This window comes from Erythrolamprus reginae, chromosome 2, assembly GCF_031021105.1.
Source record: "Erythrolamprus reginae isolate rEryReg1 chromosome 2, rEryReg1.hap1, whole genome shotgun sequence".
NCBI lineage: Eukaryota > Metazoa > Chordata > Lepidosauria > Squamata > Dipsadidae > Erythrolamprus > Erythrolamprus reginae.
The window spans coordinates 311,913,924-311,933,868 of NC_091951.1; the positions used below are offsets into that span (position 1 = coordinate 311,913,924).

Genomic DNA, 19,945 nt, shown 5'->3' on the forward strand with positions numbered 1-19,945 from the left:
TTTAGGATTGACCCATCAAACATCTGATTCCTCCTCGCTAGATTCTGGACTCATAGCCGCCTCCCACCTGTTCTACTACCTGTAACCCCAGGCCCACCACTAATTCATAAACACTATCTGTATCAGAGTCCTCAATTTCTTCATCATCCTCCAACTGACCAGGAGTATGTACAACAGTTACAAGCTAATTTGAGAGAGTTTGTACATTTATGGGGGCCAGAATATTTTTTTTTAAATGCCAGGAGTAAACTTGAGCATAGAGGCCAGGGTGGCGCAGTGGTTAGAGTGCAGCACTGCAGGCTACTTCAGCTAACTGCTAGCTGTAGTTCAGCAGTTCAAATCTCACTACCGACTCAAGATTGACTCAGTCTTCCATCCTTCCAAGGTGGGTAAAATGAGGACCCAGAGTGTTGGGGGCAATATGCTGATTCTGTAAACCATTTAGACAGGGCTGTAAAAGCACTATGAAGTGGTATATAAGTCTAAATGCTATTGCTGTTCTGGAGATGATGGATAGGAAGAATCTGTGCCGCACATAGCACAGAACTTACAGGAAGGAGAGGTAGAACCTGATGAAAGTGATTTCCCCATCTCAGAATTGAGAACATCACTAAACACACTACATTGGATAACTGTTGGTACTAGCAGCACACACACACTTGGCTTCTTCTGCCATTATTGGCGGAAAATTGGCAGGAGCAGCAAACAGATTCTGATCAAAAGGTAACAGTGGACAGCTATATATACTTAGTAAATTGGAAGAAGCCTCTTTCTCCACTCCTGATTTAGCAACTCAATACTAGCTTTTTCCTCCAATACGAGGTGCTGCTTCAGCAGCCATACAAGTTACAAGGCTCTTCAAAGACCTTGGAACCTTCAAAGCTGCACAGTCATTGCAGGGCAAATGCACAGTCATCTTCTTCACATAGCAAAGGGCTTCTTTTTAGACCATCCTGTTCAGAAGCACAGCTTCTTTTTAGACCATCCTGTTCCCCATTGAAGGCTCTCTAATTGTCTCCAATATTAGAAGGACCATTTTAAGATCCAGTCGATTCCAAGAAGGTTATCACAGTTACCGGATCATCATGTTCTGAATCTACTAAAGGACTGACTAGAGAATCTAAATTGTGGGCACAAGTAAACAATTTCCACAAGTGCTTCAGTATCTTTAGATTATTGCTGTTTTCCTTCCTCCCTCCCTCCCTTTCTTCTTTCCCTTTCCCACCCCCTTCACTTTTATCATCCTGTCTGCAAAGCTTTTGTTAAGGGAGCCCAAATTTCCAAAGCAAGTACTTAGCAGGAAAATACACTGCTCAAAAAAATATAGGGAACGCTTAAACAACACAATATATCTCCAAGTAAATCAAACGTCTGTGAAATCAAACTATCCACTTAGGAAGCAACACTGATTGACAATCAATTTCACATGCTTTTGTGCAAATTCAACTTTGTACAGAACAAAGTATTCAATGAGAATATTTCATTCATTCAGATCTAGAATGTGTTATTTGAGGGTTCCCTTTATTTTTTTGAGCAGTATACTTATCCCAGAAATATTGAAATCCCAGCTACTTGCTCATCAGGGGTTATTATGCATAGTGGAGAATAGTAAGCTCCCACACCGAGGTAACCTTCCCAAGTGTAAAGCCATCAGAAATAATAGAATAGAATAGAATAGATTTTTTTTGGCCAAGTGCTATTGGACACACAAGGAATTTGTCTTGGTGCATATGATCACAGCGTACATAAAAGAAAAAGATACATTTGTCAAGAATCATGTGGTACAACACTTAACAATTGTCATAGGAGTCAAATAAGCAATGAAGAAGCAATCAACATTAATAAAAATCTTAGGATACAAGCAACAAGTTACAGTCATACAAATAAGCCAGCCTCTCTAAAAGCCAGACTTTAGCAACAACAGGGAAAAATTCTATTCCTATCATCCCCAACCAACTGCTTGGGATGACAACTTGAGATTCTAGATTGTAATGCAAAGAGGAAGGGGATTAGAAAATGTTTGTATTCTTGCATCTGATCTTGAATTACTATCATCATCATCCCAACTTTTGTTGGATTCACAGTGCAAACAAATTTGAGAACCCCAATTTTAAGACTGAAAGCTGTTATGTGGGAGACTAAGATTGGATCTTCCTTGATTCCATATTACTTTTGCTTGAAAAGTAGTGTGGGATAAATATAGTCCTTTTTCATCAGACATGCACTCTCTTCTTGATCGAATTCCTGTCTCCCAGGTTGTTATTAGCACCAGAGTGAAATAAGAAAAATAACTAAAAATGGCTCCTAATGTCATACTGCAACTGTTTTGCATCATTTATCATATTTAATTTGATCACTTAAAGCATCATTCCACATATATAAAGTTCATTACCATTTTAAGGAGATTGCTTCTTAGTAGATTATAAAATTGGACCAATACTATGTATTTAGTTATAGAGTTGTATTACTGTATTTACGACTGAATTCTTTCATAATGTTTTGTTTTGAACATTAGCTGATTAACTGACATGCTACTTTTCTGATTGGAAGTTGCCTATTGGACTGAGGTGTAATAGAACCTTTTGTAAATGCGCAATTTAGAAGTCTTTGTTTAAACTAAATGAAATTCCTGATCCCTGGGTTTCCCTTTCAATTGTGAGTGTAAGGCAGTCATTTATTAAAGAAATCTACATTTGTATTTAAGTGTTTCACTTCTGCACTTTGAAAATGAACACTAATCATTTTAAATGGAAGAAAAAATTAAAGCTGTCATGCAGAGAGTATTCCTTTCTGCCTTGCCACACTATGGTCAAAGTAGTATTTTGGTTTTATGCCTATTGTGTGCAATGACAAAGGTTTATTTTTCCTTTGTTCTTTTCAGAGCGCTGCAGCAGCTCCCAGTCCAGTGCTAGGAAACATTCCCCCAGGAGATGGCATGCCAGTAGGTCCTGTTCCACCGGGTTTTTTTCAGGTATTCAGAAAAATTTGATTATAGGGCTTTCAGAACTTAGAAAAGAGAAAGTAGCATATTTTTGGCACTGCCATGAAATAATACCATTGCTTCCATGAATAAAATGCACAGAATTTAAACATTTGGAATAGAATAGGGTGTTACTATGGATTTTATCGGTAGAAAATAAGTTTATGCTATTTATATCAGCAGTGCAAACTTAAAATCTACGATAAAATGTTAAATGTGCAATAACGTAATTGAAATGGGCTACAGGTGAAGTTGTATGATAGAATAAATTGGTTGCTTGCTTTGCTACTTTGTCTAGTAGAGTCTTAAGTTAAATTGTATTATTTTGATTCTTTATTAAAGTTGTATGCTACAGCAAATAGTATCTTAATACTGCTAGGCAAGTTCAAACTGGCAATTTGTAATCACAAATCGTGACCATATAAATGTGAGCTGGTTGCCAAGCACCTGAATTGCAATCATGTGACCGTGAGATTGTTGGAAGGCCATAAAACATCCTTTCCAAGGCTGTTGTCACCTCAGGTCATCATTAAAAGATGATCAAGTCAAGGACTATTTGTACGTCAAATTATGTTAAGTGATGAAAGCATTAATTTGAGTACCAAATTATTTTATGTTTCACTAAGAGATAAAGCAAAGCCAAATGAAAGGGATTGTATTAGCTTTTATGGATAAAAACTGTTGCTCGGGATAGTGAAAATATAGATATACATATAGATTGTGTGTATGTGATATATGTGTGTGTGTGAGTGAGAGAGAGAGAGAGAGAGAGAGAGAGAGAGAGAGAGAGAGAGAGAGAGAGAGAGAATGTTCTCATTCACAGCTTAATTCATAAAAGACATACCTAGTGTGTATTACTGAGCTGCTGGGCAATCTAAGCATTTTAGAGATATCCCCAGCCAGGTTGCAGGTACTATAGTAGCTACATGGTTAAGAATAGGGTTGGGATGACACTCATTTTACAGGACAATATATTTGTATTAGAAAGTAGAGTCAGAATGGCTGAAGGATAAGCACTTACATGTTAATTTAGGCCTATCCAGATTCCTAAGAGGTCAGTAAGGGGCGAGTACAAGTGCACTAGAGTGCCTTCCGTCCCCTGTCCTATTGCTCTCCTATATCTCCTATACCTTTCTTCTATTCCTATATCTTTTCTTCTGTTCTTTCATTGATATGTTCTATTACTATATCTTCTTTTCTATTATTTCTTAGATATATTTTACTATGAGTATCTCCTCTATAACCTTCATCATGTATTTTACTATGTGTATATAGATATATACCCACTAAAACCCTCATTGTGTATTGGACAAAATAAATAAATAAATAAATAAAATAAATAAATAAAGGCTGGCACAATTCTACTACATAGTTTGCTCCTTGATTTTTATCTGAATACAGGTTTGTTTGTCATCTCCTCACTTTTGATGTTGGATGATTTTCTTGCCTTGAATTAAAAAAAGGCTCAGTATTTAAAACTACAGGCTTATCTCAAGTAATTGATGGTCATATTTGACCTCGTACTTGCCTCAAAGCAGTTATGTGTTGATTTAAATATGGAGAACCATTTAACTTGGTGCTGTGGTGGGGTGGATTCTAACTTACCTCGCTGCCAGTTTGCTTCCTTCCACACCGTGTAACCATGCATGCGTGCATGTGCCGAAAAATTTAAAAAAATCTCACACACCCCCAAAGTTGAAAGCAAGATGGCGATGCATGTGCAGTGCCGGAAACTCTGCCTCTGCGCATGCTCAGAAGAAAAAATAAGTAAATAAAAATTCCCCCAAAAAAAGAATTCCAAAAAGAGATGTTAGTGTCTATGGACCGGCACCAACCAAGCAGGTTCTGTGACATCATCATTATGTTCAGTGAATTTCAAGCTGGCTGAAGCATAGACATCAGAGAGTTATTGTTAATGGCGAGTATTCTGAGCAGAGACAGGTTACAAGCGGTGTGCCACAAGGGTCTGTTCTGGGTCCTATTCTTTTTAATATGTTTGTGAGTGACATAGGGGAAGGTTTGGTAGGGAAGGTTTGCCTATTTGCCGATGACTCTCAAGTATGCAATAGGGTTGATATTCCTGGAGGCGTCTGTAATATGGTAAATGATTTAGCTTTACTAGATAAATGGTCAAAGCAATGGAAACTGCAGTTTAATGTTTCCAAATGTAAAATAATGCACTTGGGGAAAAGGAATCCTCAATCTGAGTATTGCATTGGCAGTTCTGTGTTAGCAAAAACTTCAGAAGAGAAGGACTTAGGGGTAGTGATTTCTGACAGTCTCAAAGTGGGTGAGCAATGTGGTCGGGCGGTAGGAAAAGCAAGTAGGATGCTTGGCTGCATAGCTAGAGGTATAACAAGCAGGAAGAGGGAGATTGTGATCCCCTTATATAGAGCGCTGGTGAGACCACATTTGGAGTACTGTGTTCAGTTCTGGAGACCTCACCTACAAAAAGATATTGACAAAATTGAACGGGTCCAAAGACGGGCTACAAGAATGGTGGAAGGTCTTAAGCATAAAACATATCAGGAAAGACTTAATGAACTCAATCTGTATAGTCTGGAGGACAGAAGGAAAAGGGGGGGGCATGATCAAAACATTTAAATATGTTAAAGGGTTACATAAGGTTCAGGAGGGAAGTGTTTTTAATAGGAAAGTGAACACAAGAACAAGGGGACACAATCTGAAGTTAGTTGGGGGAAAGATCAAAGGCAACATGAGAAAATATTATTTTACTGAAAGAGTAGTAGATCCTTGGAACAAACTTCCAGCAGGCGTGGTTGGTAAATCCACAGTAACTGAATTTAAACATGCCTGGGATAAACATATATCCATTGTAAGATAAAATACAGGAAATAGTATAAGGGCAGACTAGAAGGACCATGAGGTCTTTTTCTGCCGTCAGTCTTCTATGTTTCTATGTTTCTATGTCACCAGTGGGTTACTAATGGTTTGGGCGAACCGGTCTGATCCAGGAGGAACCCACCTCTGGGCTGTGGTCATATTACTTCCTAGTCAACCTAGGGCGAGTTATTTTCTAGGATCTGTACAGGGTTCATTTTATCCACATACTAAATGGGAATGGATGGATTCAGTTTCTGGCAGTTAAGTTTTCCAGTGGTCTGAGAGATACAGTGGTACGTCTACCTAAGAATGCCTCTACTTACAAACTTTTCTAGATAAGAACCGGGTGTTTAAGATTTGTTTGCCTCTTCTCAAGAACCATTTTCTACTTACAAATTGAAACTGTAACTGGAAAATGCAGGGAGAAGCCTCCGTGGGGCCTCTCTAGGAATCTCCTGGGAGGAAACAGGGCCGGAAAAGGCAGGGAGAAGCCTCTGTGGGGCCACTCTAGGAATCTCCTGGGAGGAAACAGGGCCGGAAAAGGCAGGGAGAAGCCTCCGTGGGGCCTCTCTAGGAATTTTCTGGGAGGAAACAGGGCATTCACCCTCCCTGTGGTTAGCCGAATTGCACACATTATTTGCTTTTACACTGATTCCTATGAGAAAAATTGCTTCTTCTTACAAACCTTTCTACTTCAGAACCTGGTCTCGGAACGAATTAAGTTTGTAAGTAGAGGTACAGTATTTCTATTCTTAATTTTAATCTTACTTTACTGAAGAACTTTGGGGGGTAAAGCACCAGAAACAATATATGGAGTGCTGTTTGAAGACCAAAAGTTTATTTCATCAAGCATGAATTTCAGTTTGTTTTGACTCTACATTATAGTGATAATGAAGACAAAGTGTTACTATTTTTCCTGCTGTATTGTGTTAATCAGATGCCTTGTATGGAGTAGTAAATTTCATTTTAGGGAAGGATGAGTCAGGAAACCTCCGCTTTAAGTAATTGCTTTGCTCAGTATTTTGTTGATAAAGATTTGCCTCTATCTTGACTTCCCCATAGAGAATCAGAAGTGATACCATTTATACACCTTTAACCCTATCCCCAACTCATAAAAACGTTGCAATTTATTGCATACAACTCTAGGATTCCACTTTTCTTAACTTCAAAAATCTCTGGTGAAATTCATGATTATTTTACCCAAAATATATTTTAAAAAATTTAGGCTTAAGCAACGTTTTACTTTAAAAAATACAGCTAACACAGAGAGCTGTGTGTCCGAGTAGATAAACATATATTTAAATTTATAATTTTATTTTTATTTATTCAATTCATTTTGGATGTATGATAATATATAGTGGTAACATTGCACTGAGTTCTTGAATTTCTCAAATATGGTAAAATTGTTTTCACTTGTGTGGAATATACATATCATCCATTGGTTGGATTCTTGGAAAAAATCTATAATTATTTTTCTCTTGAAAAAACTCATTTATGTTTTTCAGTGCTTTTTGAATATATGATTCTGTATTCTTTTTATTTTATGTTCTTTTCTAATTTTCTTCTTTATAACTTAAAAGTAAAAATAATTAATAAAAATTCCAAGATTAGCTAAAGAATTGCTAATAATTTTGAAGAACTACTCGGATTTAACTGCCAGATTGTGTTAAAGGCTGAGTAAAAAACTACGAGTAGAATATATCGATGTTATTATAAACTTCTTAGTAAACTTAAGATATAGAAAGCATAAAGGTAATAGGTAAGTGTCTTTGTCCATTGTGAGGATTCAGGATGGGTTGTCTTCGTCCACTCAGAATGAGGGCCGAGTCTGTCACTTTTGACAAGATCCGCCCTGCTAGGATCCAGCTTCAACTCAGTCCCCAGAAAGGACGGTTGTGGTTTGTTTGCTCCCTTCCTGAACAACTAGTTCCACTTATTTCTTGTCATAGGATCAGATCCATCTGATTCCTTGCATTCAACCGTGTGTCCGCCCCAGCGTCCTCTATTCAAACAGCAGAGGATCATGGGGTTTTCATCATCAGAGCTTCAGCTGCTGTTGCAGCTGTGGCTGCCATGTCTGGTGTGGCATTGATCTTTAGGGCTTGGTGTTGTCTGCCATCGTGCGCTCCAGGTTGGTCGGAGTTTGTGATTGAATGGATATGAGTGTATTTTAATTGGTTTAGGCTTTGAGATGTTAACTTTAATTAATTGGATTTTGTTGTACATTGTTCTTCTATATGTTGTAAGCCGCCCTGAGTCTTCAGAGAGGGGCGGCATATAAATCTGATAGATAGATAGATAGATAGATAGATAGATAGATAGATAGATAGATAGATAGATAGATAGATATTATTTAAACCGTTTATCCATTCAATCACAAACTCACCATACATTCACTGGCCAGGGGGTACTGTCTAATGACCCCAGGCCTGGCAGCATAGATGAGTCTTCAGACTCTTACGAAAGGAGAGAAGGATGAGGGCAGTATGAATCTCCAGGGGGAGGGGAGCTGATTCCAAGGGGGAGGAATACACACTCATAAGGAAAATTATTTCATGCATTGCCATAACAATTCCCCAGGGGAGCTGAAAAGAAAGGAGTGAGAAGGGCTAAATATAGAAACATAGAAGAAGACTGACGGCAGAAAAAGACCCCATGGTCCATCTAGTCTGCCCTTTTACTATTTCCTGTATTTTATCTTACAATGGATATATGTTTATCCCAGGCATGTTTAAATTCGGTTACTGTAGATTTACCAACCACGTCTGCTGGAAGTTTGTTCCAAGGATCTACTACTCTTTCAGTAAAATAATACTTTCTCATGTTGCCTTTGATCTTTCCCCAAACTAACTTCAGATTGTGTCCCCTTGTTCTTGTGTTCACTTTCCTGTTAAAAACACTTCCCTCCTGAACCCTATTTAACCCTTTAACATATTTAAATGTTTCGATCATGTCCCCCCTTTTCCTTCTGTCTTCCAGACTATACAGATTGAGTTCATTAAGTCTTTCCTGATACGTTTTATACTTCAGACCTTCCACCATTCTTGTAGCCCGTCTTTGGACCCGTTCAATTTTGTCAATCTCTTTTTGTAGGTGAGGTCTCCAGAACTGAACACAGTACTCCAAATGTGGTCTCACCAGCGCTCTATATAAGGGGATATCTAACATAGGGGAAGTTTTGGTAGGGAAGGTTTGCCTATTTGCCGATGACTCTCAAGTGTGCAATAGGGTTGATATTCCTGGAGGCGTCTGTAATATGGTAAATGATTTAGCTTTACTAGATAAATGGTCAAAGCAATGGAAACTGCAGTTTAATGTTTCCAAATGTAAAATAATGCACTTGGGGAAAAGGAATCCTCAATCTGAGTATTGCATTGGCAATTCTGTGTTAGCAAATACTTCAGAAGAAAAGGATTTAGGGGTAGTGATTTCTGACAGTCTCAAAATGGGTGAACAGTGCAGTCAGGCGGTAGGGAAAGCAAGTAGGATGCTTGGCTGCATAACTAGAGGTATAACAAGCAGGAAGAGGGAGATTATGATCCCGCTATATAGAATGCTGGTGAGACCACATTTGGAATACTGTGTTCAGTTCTGGAGACCTCATCTACAAAAAGATATTGACAAAATTGAACGGGTCCAAAGACGGGCTACAAGAATGGTGGAAGGTCTTAAGCATAAAACGTATCAGGAAAGACTTAATGAACTCAATCTGTATAGTCTGGAGGACAGAAGGAAAAGGGGGGACATGATCGAAACATTTAAATATATTAAAGGGTTAAATAAGGTCCAGGAGAGAAGTGTTTTTAATAGGAAAATGAACACAAGAACAAGGACAAGCAACATGAGAAAATATTATTTTACTGAAAGAGTAGTAGATTCTTGGAACAAATTTCCAGCAGACGTGGTAGATAAATCCACAGTAACTGAATTTAAACATGCCTGGGATAAACATATATCCATCCTAAGATAAAATACAGAAAATAGTATAAGGGCAGACTAGATGGACCATGAGGTCTTTTTCTGCCGTCAAGACTTCTATGTTTCTATCTGCCAAGCTAACAAAAGGGGGAAGGATATACTTGACCAGAGTGAAGGTGGTCTGATTCTGTTGGGGAGGATTGGCATATAGCTACAAGGAAATGAAAATGTAGGTTTAATTATAAATGGAATAGCTGAAATGTAGGGGATAAGATTATGAATTGGTGTCTTCTTTATTGTTGTAGGTACTTATGGTGGTAGAGTACAGTTGTATTTTATATTTTAAAATGCTGACGGTGGAAACATTCCCCAATGTACCTAATCAAGTAAATCCAGTAGAAAATATTCCTTTAGACATATGAAGGGTGGGTGAGAATTATATTACAGTATGTGGGAAAAGCAACTGGGCCATTTATAGAGAAAAACGTGAATGGGAATAATGTCTATTTGATGAATATCTGCTTTAAATGAATATTCAGTTTTAAAGAAATAAAGGATTGTGGCAGTTAGGACATGATCAGAGATTTGGATGGCATGGATATTTATGATATAATAAGGCTAGTGTAATGTCAAAATTAATTACATCAGGCAGGCCATTGTTAAAACGTGGAATATATATAAATCTAAGTTGTGCCCAAAAATACTTTTGTGGATTTCAGCACAAAAAGCATTTTATAGACAAGAAATCATAAGTAAACATAAATGGTATTATGTAGTACTATGATGTGCAATATTGTTTCATGGGGATTATAAAATGATTTTCTTATGTACAATTATCAGAAAGGTTTAAAGTAGATAAAAGGTTTTAGGCTTTTCCACAATGCAAGACTAAATAGAGCTATGTATAAAGAATGAATTATTGCTAAAATATATAAACTTGTTGAAATCTGGAACATAAAAAGTGAAAGAACGTTGTGGTTTTAAAGAGAGCTTTAAAATTAGCTACAATATTCCATTGATCAATTGAAATGTACATTATATTCTAGCCTTAAAGAGAAGTTATATAAAATGTATTGTTGGTATTTGTCACCAGAGAAATTGTCTAAAAGCTATTTTGAATCTTTGTTGGAAATGTGAAGAAGATGAAGAAACACTATCACGTATGTTAGACATGTGATAAACCAAAGAATGTTGGATACAAATAAATACATTAATTGAGAAAATGTTAAAGACTAATGTACAATTGAGACCAGATTAACAGACAGACAGCTTTTTTAAAAAGCTAAGGGACATTGTTTTTATATTTATGACAACTTCAGCAAGATTACTGTACAGTATTCTCACAAGTTGAAAAGTTTAACAGCTTAATAGAGGAAGCTGATGGAACTTGCAAAGATGATTAACTTGATTTTCTTAATAGGAAATCCTACATAAATCTACATTTATGAATGATTGGAAATATTTTTTAGCATGAAACAGAAAAAATTCAGCTAAGGCAGTGATGCGGAACCTATGACAGGTGGCACGCAGTACCATATGTGAGGGCACGCAAAGCATTGCTCTATGTCACCTCCAGCAAACATGTGTGTGCTGGCCACTGATTTTCAGCCTTCTTTTCAGCCATTTTCGCCCTCCCCAGGGTTTAGGAAAGCCTCCTGAACCCTGGAGATGGCGAAAAACAGCCCAACGGGCGTACCAGAACTCCAAAGACTTTAGTGAGATCTGTGCACAGTTAACAGATGTTAACAGTAATTAGTGTGAACATAGAACAATTGTAGGAGAATTAAACTATGAATCCCATATAAAAAAAGTAATAGATTATTGCTTATCAGAACAAACATGAAGAAACAGAATAAGGAAGCTGCTTAAAATAGAGTAACGGGTTATGTTACAGAATAAACACAGGTTGTGTCTCAGTGTGCTTAATAGGAAGTATGAGAAAAGCTTCTGGTTCACAGATGAAGTAAAAAAAGGTTAGGAATAAGAAAATATTTAGTCAAACAGAACAAGGAATGGTTAATTTTTTTTTAAGTTTTAAAATAGTGACACATGATTTTTTTAAAAAAACTATTAAAATAGTTTTAGAAGGGGTGAAAAGCTATAAACAAGGTATCTTCAGCTGAGTGAATGGAATAAAAAACAGGAATTATGAAATTATTTGGGACAAAACGGAAATGAGGGGATGCTGGAAGAAAGTTGTATGACAATGACATATTAAAGAATGATATTATGCAAGTAAATTTTTAAGGGGTTTATAAATCCTTTAAGAAAGTTAATAGCTTAACTAGTAAAATTTGAAAGATGGATACAATTTACTTGTGGCTAAGTAGTATGATTAAAGTGTAAAACCACATCTGGGCAAATTAGAAAGAAAATATTATTTCTTTATACAAAGGAAAAGGCAAAAAGACTGTGGAGGTGGGAAGGAAACAACCTTGGTGCTAACCCCAACAATTAGCATCAGAAAAGGTGTTTAGCAGAACTCTGATTAAAAAGGTCTAAGAGGTTAGAATGAGAAAAGCTTGGGAAATACAATAATGCAATTTTATACTGAACAGTGTGCATACCAAATTTTTGCTCAAGTAATCGAGAAATATAAGGGAAAAATTATTTACACTTAGACGGAACCTGTAATAAAATAAGCAGGCTTGAAATATGAATTTTACATACATGTAGAATGTAATGTCTATTGCTGAATGTAATAAAAATGATATATTGATTTCTTTGACTATGTTACAAAGATGTTGGATGAAGGTGGTGCCATGGATATTGCCTATCTGGACTTCAGCAAAGCCTTTGATACGGTTCCACATAAAGGGCTGATAGATAAGTTAGTGAAGATTGGACTTAATCCCTGGATAGTTCAGTGGATTTGCAGCTGACTGAAGTGTAGACAACAGAGTGTTGTTGTTAATGGCGAGTATTCTGAGCAGAGACTGGTTACAAGCGGTGTGCCACAAGGGTCTGTTCTGGGTCCTATTCTTTTTAATAGGTTTGTGAGTGACATAGGGGAAGGTTTGGTAGGGAAGGTTTGCCTATTTGCCGATGACTCTATAAAATGTGCAATAGGGTTGATATTCCTGGAGGTGTCTGTAATATGGCAAACGATTTAGCTTTACTAGATAAATGGTCAAAGCAATAGAAACTGTAGTTTAATGTTTCCAAATGTAAAATAATGCACTTGGGGAAAAGGAATCCTGTATTGTATTGGTAGTTCTGTATTAGCAAAAACTTTAGAAGAGAAGGATTTCGGGGTAGTGATTTCTGACAGTCTCAAAATGGGTGAACAGTGCAGTCAGGCAGTAGGTAAAGCAAGTAGAATGCTTGGCTGTATAGCTAGAGGTATTACAAGCAGGAAGAGGGAGATTGTGATCCCGGTGTATAGAGCGCTGGTGAGACCACATTTGGAATACTGTGTTCAGTTCTGGAGACCTCACCTATAAAAAGATATTGACAAAATTGAACAGGTCCAAAGACGTGCTAGCAGAAGGTCTTAAGCATAAAACTTATCAGGAAAGGCTTAATGAACTCAATCTGGAAAGTCTGGAGACAGAAGGGAAAGGGGGGACATGATAGAAACATTTAAATATATTAAAGGGTTAAATAAGGTTCAGGAGGGATGTGTTTTTAATAGGAAAGTAAACACAAGAACAAGGGGGCACAATCTGAGGTTAGTTGGGGGAAAGATCTGAAGCAACATGAGAAAATATTATTTTACGGAAAGAGTAGTAGATGCTTGGAACAAACTTCCAGCAGACATTGGTAAATCCACAGTAATTGAAACATGCCTGGGATAAACATCTATTCATCCTAAGATAAAATACTGGAAATAGTATAAGGGCAGACTAGATGGAGCATGAGGTCTTTTTCTGCCGTCAATCTTCTAGGTTTCTAGGTTTCTATATGATAGAATAGAATAGAATTCTTTATTGGCCAAGTGTGATTGGAACACAAGGAGTTTGTTTTTAGTGCATATGTTCTCAGTGTACATAAAAGAAAATATACATTTGTCAAGAATCATGAGGTACAACACTTAATGATTGTCATAGGGGTAAAAGCTAGATGAGATTAAATGGAATGTTTAGTGAAAGTTTAAACTGAGCAGGTGGTATTCTGTTTATTCAAAAAAACATTTAAGATCTTAAACTTGTAGTTAACACTTCTTTCACAAAGGGTTCAAGAAAGTTCAGCTGGGGTTTGAATTCACTTAATAGCCAAAAAGCAGTTAACAAGCAATTTCCAAAAGTTATTAGAAAAGGAATTATGCAAAACCAGTGTCCTTTTAAAGACATCATCCACAGTTTGATAAAATTGGGTATTTGCTGCCTGGGAAATTCTGGGAGTTGAAGTCCAGATATCTTCAAGTTGCCAAGGTTGGGAAACACTGCCCTAAACCCTCCAGAGCCCATTGTCATGCAGTTTCTCGTGAAGGATGAATGTTCAATGATCAGAGGGCATTATTAATAAAAACAATTTTATAAAATGAACAAAAGTAAAATAAATTGCAGAATTGTACATATGTAAAGTGAACCTGAAATATGATAAGAAATGTACTTAATAACCAGTTGACATATACATTGATTGTAAAAAAATAAAAACTTTATTGATCATGTTCAGCCTGTTTTTAAACTGTGTATTGATATAGACACCAGACAATCCAGTAATTCTTTAAAAATGTAGAATATAGATCAAAATAGGTTCTAAATGCATTTTAGATGCTTCTAACTGCTAAACAGTTACATGTATTCCAGGCATTTGATCTTTCTGTAACGATTAAATGTATAGATACATTGAAATAATTATCATTACTCAGTTGCAATTAATTTGTATTTGTTATGGTTAGGAAATAAATGTAGGTTTATGCATATTCTACATGCATAAATTACGCTGCACAAGATTTGAATATTCTATTTGTTAGATGATCATGGTGTCATATTAGATTTTCTAAAGATGAATGTAGCAGTATGTTTTACAAAGGGAAAATAAAAATATATGTGTTCAGCACTGATGCGTTGAATCAGTCCCATAGATGTATATATAGATATAACTGTCAAGTCATCCAGAAAATAATATACACCTCACTGATATGAGATACACTAAAAAAGATTTAATTCTGGATGATCTTGTAAAAAAAATCTACAAAATAAAATATTGATAGATTACTTACATTGTGACTAGTGGTGACTGAAAGGTATATGAGGATAAGAAAATATGAAATGATAACCTTTGCTTTGCTAGATGTTAGTTGAAAGATATAAAATTTGTTTTCCAATTTTATAGGCATAATGCCATTTTATATATATGTAACCATTTTACCCAAATATATTTTCCGCATGCTTCAAATTCTATTCAAATTGGGCATTCAGAACTAACAGACTTTGTCCATTAAATCAAGGATTTGCTTAATGTGAATAATACTTTTGTTGCATTTTGTGATATAGTTACAAATTGGCAGTTATCAGATATAGTTACAAATCAAAATGTAAAAATAGGTGTTGAATTTAAAAGTCATATTTTCTAGGTGTTTTTTGTGAAAGTCTATAAAATGTATGATTATAAGAGCACAATGCCATCTTGTGGCCACTGCATTCTTTGCATTTTTAACTACAGATAGAACAGATTTTATAGTACTGTACATATTATGCTGTACATTCCTTGCTAATTAATAAATAGATCTGAGGAATTAGAAAATGGGGTGGGGTATGAAATGAAGGTGCACTTGGTTTTTATTTTAAGGGACAGTGATAAAATGTTAACATTGAATATACTTGGTGGAGATAATAATAATTAATAATAATAATTTATTGGATTTGTATGCCGCCCCTCTCCGTAGACTCGGGGCGGCTAACAACAATGATAAAAAATGCATGTGACAATCCAATAATAAAACAACTAAAAACCTTTATTATAAAACCAAACATATACACAGACATAACATGCATAACTTGTAATGGCCAAGGGGGAAGGAATATCTCAACTCCTCCATGCCTGGCGGTATAAATGAGTCTTGAGTAATTTACGAAAGACACGGAAGGTGGGGGCAATTCTAATCTTTGGGGGGGGAGTTGGTTCCAGAGGGCCGGGGCCGCCACAGAGAAGGCTCTTCCCCTGGGGCCCGCCAAACGACATTGTTTAGTCAACGGGATCCAGAGAAGGCCAACTCTGTGGAACCTTATCGGTCGCTGGGATTCGTGCGGTAGCAGGCGGTTCCGGAGGTGAAGGCTTGGGAAATGAAGGTGGAAGTTTCAGTTTCCTATTCCCCCCCTATTTTTTAAATCAGGCTCTGCATTTTCTATATATTTTACTGTGTTGGGAGTGGTATATATATTTTATCTGTTTAATATAACTCTTAATAAAATTATTGGGTAAAAAAAGAAAGAGCAAAGATAATACACTGGTAATATAAATTCCTAGTGTAGTAAGGCAATTGTTATTGTACGATTAAAATGTAAAAAAGTTGAATATTAATGAATGGTTATAAAATTAATATTTTTCCTCCAAGCTTTAGTCCATAAGGCCATTTGAATTTTAGGTTACCTTGATTTACCTTGTTCTATTGATAGTATTTCTTCCTATAGTGTAATACTAGTATAGAAAAACTGTTTGCCTAACTGAAATACTTTCCTTTCAGGCCTTCAAAACTTTGCTTAAAGATTCAGTTTTCTTCCAAATAAATAACTTTGATACATCTACAGTGACCAGAGATTTCTCTTTATATTTATATTTCTGTAATTTGGGAGGGGTGTGTGTGAAAATTCAAAACACCAAACCATGTAATTCTAAACTTATTTTTATACAAAAAAGGTGACTTTGCTGTGTTATTCAACAACACAAAGTCTGAAGCGTATTAAATAAGTATTTGGATTGCATGGGGAATTCTGGGAGTTGAAATCCACCAGGCTTAAAGTTGCCAAAGTTGAAGACCCCTGATCCATGTAACAAAAATGTTGCCTTTTTACAGTGGTTGTTAAGCAAATGCTGAGATCACAAAACAATTGCTGTGTCATCAAGCGAACCAATGGTTCACTATGGATCAATTTTGCTGAAAATCAGAATGCTGATTTTAGCTCAAACAGTCACATGTTTATGGGATGCTGCAAATGCCCACAAATGCAGCATAGTTGTCGAGTGCCAGATTTGAGTTCATGTGACTGGGGGGAAGGGAGGGGCTGCCATCAGAACCTGGGTACTGGGTCATAAATATCCCCAGGGAGCTCCGCCATAATGTTGAACGGTTGCTAAGCAACCAGTGTAAGTTGAGACTACCTGTATTAAAATGTCTAAAAATGAACCAGTGAATTAGTTTTATTAACAGTATGTTCATGTTTGAGTTGAACAACGAAGCAGCCATTTGATGAAAGAGCTGTGAAAATTGAATGACTTTAATCATGGTTTTGGGCTCAACCAGAATAAGTTTTCAGGCTCTTCGAATTGCCCAAATTCTGAATAGCCTCTGGATAATTCCTGGGTTAGAAGAGACAGAGATAGATATAATATCAGGTAGTATATATGGCCTTGTTTAGGAAAATTTCTGACTAGCAAAAATATGGAGACAATTACATACAGACGGTTGATAGAAAATAAGTAGAAGACTTTCAAGGTCTTCAGAGGTTTCCAGATCAAGATCACCATTAGCAAATAATGTATTTTGATCATAAATAAATATTATCATATAGCTAAAGTAGTACGTGGTTTACTTTTGAATTAGGTTTGTATCTCTATTTTTATTGGATTTTTTCCTGTTTTTTAGCCATTCATGTCTCCTCGATATCCAGGAGGCCCAAGGCCACCTTTAAGGATACCCAATCAGGTAACAGTTTTTTAATCAGTAAAATACAGGATGCAAAGAAACATTTACCGGGGAAAGGCAAACTTTTACTCATTTTTGAAAACAACAGGTCCAACATAGTGGCCAATTGCTATTAATTCTTGAATGTGATGCTTCTCCCTACGTGGTTGGTGTTGTGTTGAGCCAATGCCCAATGGCTCAGAGGCCCCCACCGCTTATTTTTCAGGAACTTTGTCCCAGACCAAGCATAACTAATAAAACCAAGCATAGCGAAAAATAATAAAAGAGTCTGAGATTGTATCTTTAGGCCTCAGCTTGATAAAGGGGCTCTAGCCATCATATAAAGAGTTAAAATATTCCATAATTATCTATATGGCTGGTTTTTTTATCTGGCTATCAATCACAAACCCCTGCTAGACATTTTGGCAGGGGACTGGTCAATCCCACAAGTACTTTTTCCTAGAATGACCAGATGGACTGTGTTCCTGGCTGGATATCAGTATAAGCTAGAACATCATCCTGGCAAGGCGATGGGACATACCGATGAGTAAATTGCTGCCCCCTATTGCTGCTGGTGGAAGACCCTACTCCTGTCTCCACTCTCCACCATTCTTCTGATTGAAGATCAATGTTTGCCTGTTACAGCTGAGGATCTTAGGAAGGCCACTTCAAAAGATTCATTGTTTGCCCAATTGGGGGACTGATACACAGGGGGTAGCCACAGAATATCAGTACTGAGTTTAGCCCATATAGAGCTAGACAGCATGAACTGTCTGTCCTACAAGGATATGTACTGTGGGGGAATAGAGTGCTAATTCCCAGAGGTTTACAAGCAACACTATTGGAAGCATTGCATGAAGCTCATCCTGGAATAATCAGAATGAAGGCCCTTGGGCGCAGTGGTGGCCTGGTTTGGATAAGGACATAGCCACATGGGTAGGGGACTGCCCAGAGTGTCAGCAGGGATTGCCATCACCCCATCTATTACAGCCAGGGAATGGGATCTACCTAAAACCCCATGGTCCATAATCCATGTGGATTTTGCAAGACCATGGCAACACTTTTCTTGTGGCTACAGACGCTAATTCGAAGTGGGTGGAAGGGGTCGGTATGAGTAGCACTACAGCAGAGGCCATCATTAAGGTCCTTCAATGTTTATTTTCCATCCATGGGTTGGAACTTGGTAGTATCGGAAAATGGACCCCAACTCGCACCAGCTCACTTCCAAGCTATTTAGCATCCAAAGCAGGGGTGGACAGTTGCCTGGATGCAGGGGGAACACAGTGGGGTAGCAAAAATGGAGCTCCAGCCCAGAGCACCCAATTTGCACTGAAAGGTGTTGAAATAAAATGCAGAGCATCCTGCATAAGCCACACCCATCGTATGGTAGTAAAAAATTTGGTAGCACTTTTTTGATCTCAAGGGATAAGACATACCACAGTGGCTCCCTTGGCACCCAGCTAGCAACGGGTTAGTAGAGAGAGCAGTGAGGACTGTGAAGGAAGCATTAGCAAAGATGAGGCCAGAGGACTGGGATACCAATTTAAACAAATATTTGTTGGCACAGTACTCCACACCTTGCCCTTTAACCAACTTTAGCCCTGCCAAAATGTTAATGGGCCAGAAGCTGAGGATAGTATTGGATAGAGTGTATCCTATCTATGCCCCTGCAAGACCTATGCCCCTGCTCACTGGGGCCCATTATTTCAATGTGGGTAATGAGGCTTTGGTGCAGAATTTTGGGGATGGACCTAGATGGCTGCCAGACATGATCACCCAAGTAAAGGGCCCCCAGTCGTATATGGTAGAATTAAGGGATGGCCGCCTGTGGCATAGGCACGTAGACTACTTGGGAGACGGCCCAGCCATGGGACGCAGGAAGCCAGTAGGGAAACAATGCTAAAGACAGACCCTCCTGTCATCAGAGCAGAGAACGAGATCGTGGACAACACCTTGCTTACAACCTCCGTCATTCATCATACTTACCTTCTCTTTGTGGAGGCCACCTACCTTGCCAATGCGTGATTCGCTTTCGTCGAGCGTTCTGGGAGCCCTGTGTGCAAAAGTACATACCCGGGCTAAAACAGCAACTTCTTCAGCTGAGCCTCGCCTCGCAGATTATTGAGAGTTCAGTGTCATCTCATTTACCTCAACGATTACATTTGTGCTGTCCTGGGAGAAGGAATGTCGCATCCGACAAACCACATGACATCAGAGAAGGCTGTGATTGGTCGGAGGCTTCTCCAGCCAAAGCGGGGACAATCCTGGCCTGCGATTGGGGAAGATGCTGACAGCTGGGGTTCTATAAGAGCTGTCATGCTGAAGAGTTTTGCTCATTCCCTCAGTTAGCCCAGAGCGAGCCTTGTTAGCAGGGCTGCAGCCCACAATAAAGAGTTAAACGTTTCCAAGCGTAA

At 37.7% G+C, this 19,945-nt stretch overlaps 2 protein-coding genes across 5 annotated transcripts in view; one reads left to right on the top strand and one right to left on the bottom strand.

Moving 5' to 3' along the window:
- The window catches only part of FAM151B (family with sequence similarity 151 member B), a 786,337-nt gene that overhangs the window by 304,727 nt on the left and 461,665 nt on the right, over window positions 1-19,945 (bottom strand). The window lies entirely within an intron of this gene.
- SSBP2 (single stranded DNA binding protein 2) overlaps window positions 1-19,945 on the top strand; it is a 171,838-nt gene that overhangs the window by 121,309 nt on the left and 30,584 nt on the right. For 2 of the 4 annotated variants that reach the window (XM_070743099.1, XM_070743098.1), the window contains exons 5-6: window positions 2,882-2,971; window positions 17,493-17,552. In XM_070743099.1, coding sequence (XP_070599200.1) covers window positions 2,882-2,971; window positions 17,493-17,552 — 150 coding nt within the window. The remainder of the gene's footprint in view (window positions 1-2,881; window positions 2,972-17,492; window positions 17,553-19,945) is intronic. The other 2 variants (XM_070743100.1, XM_070743101.1) reach the window with 1 other exon arrangement.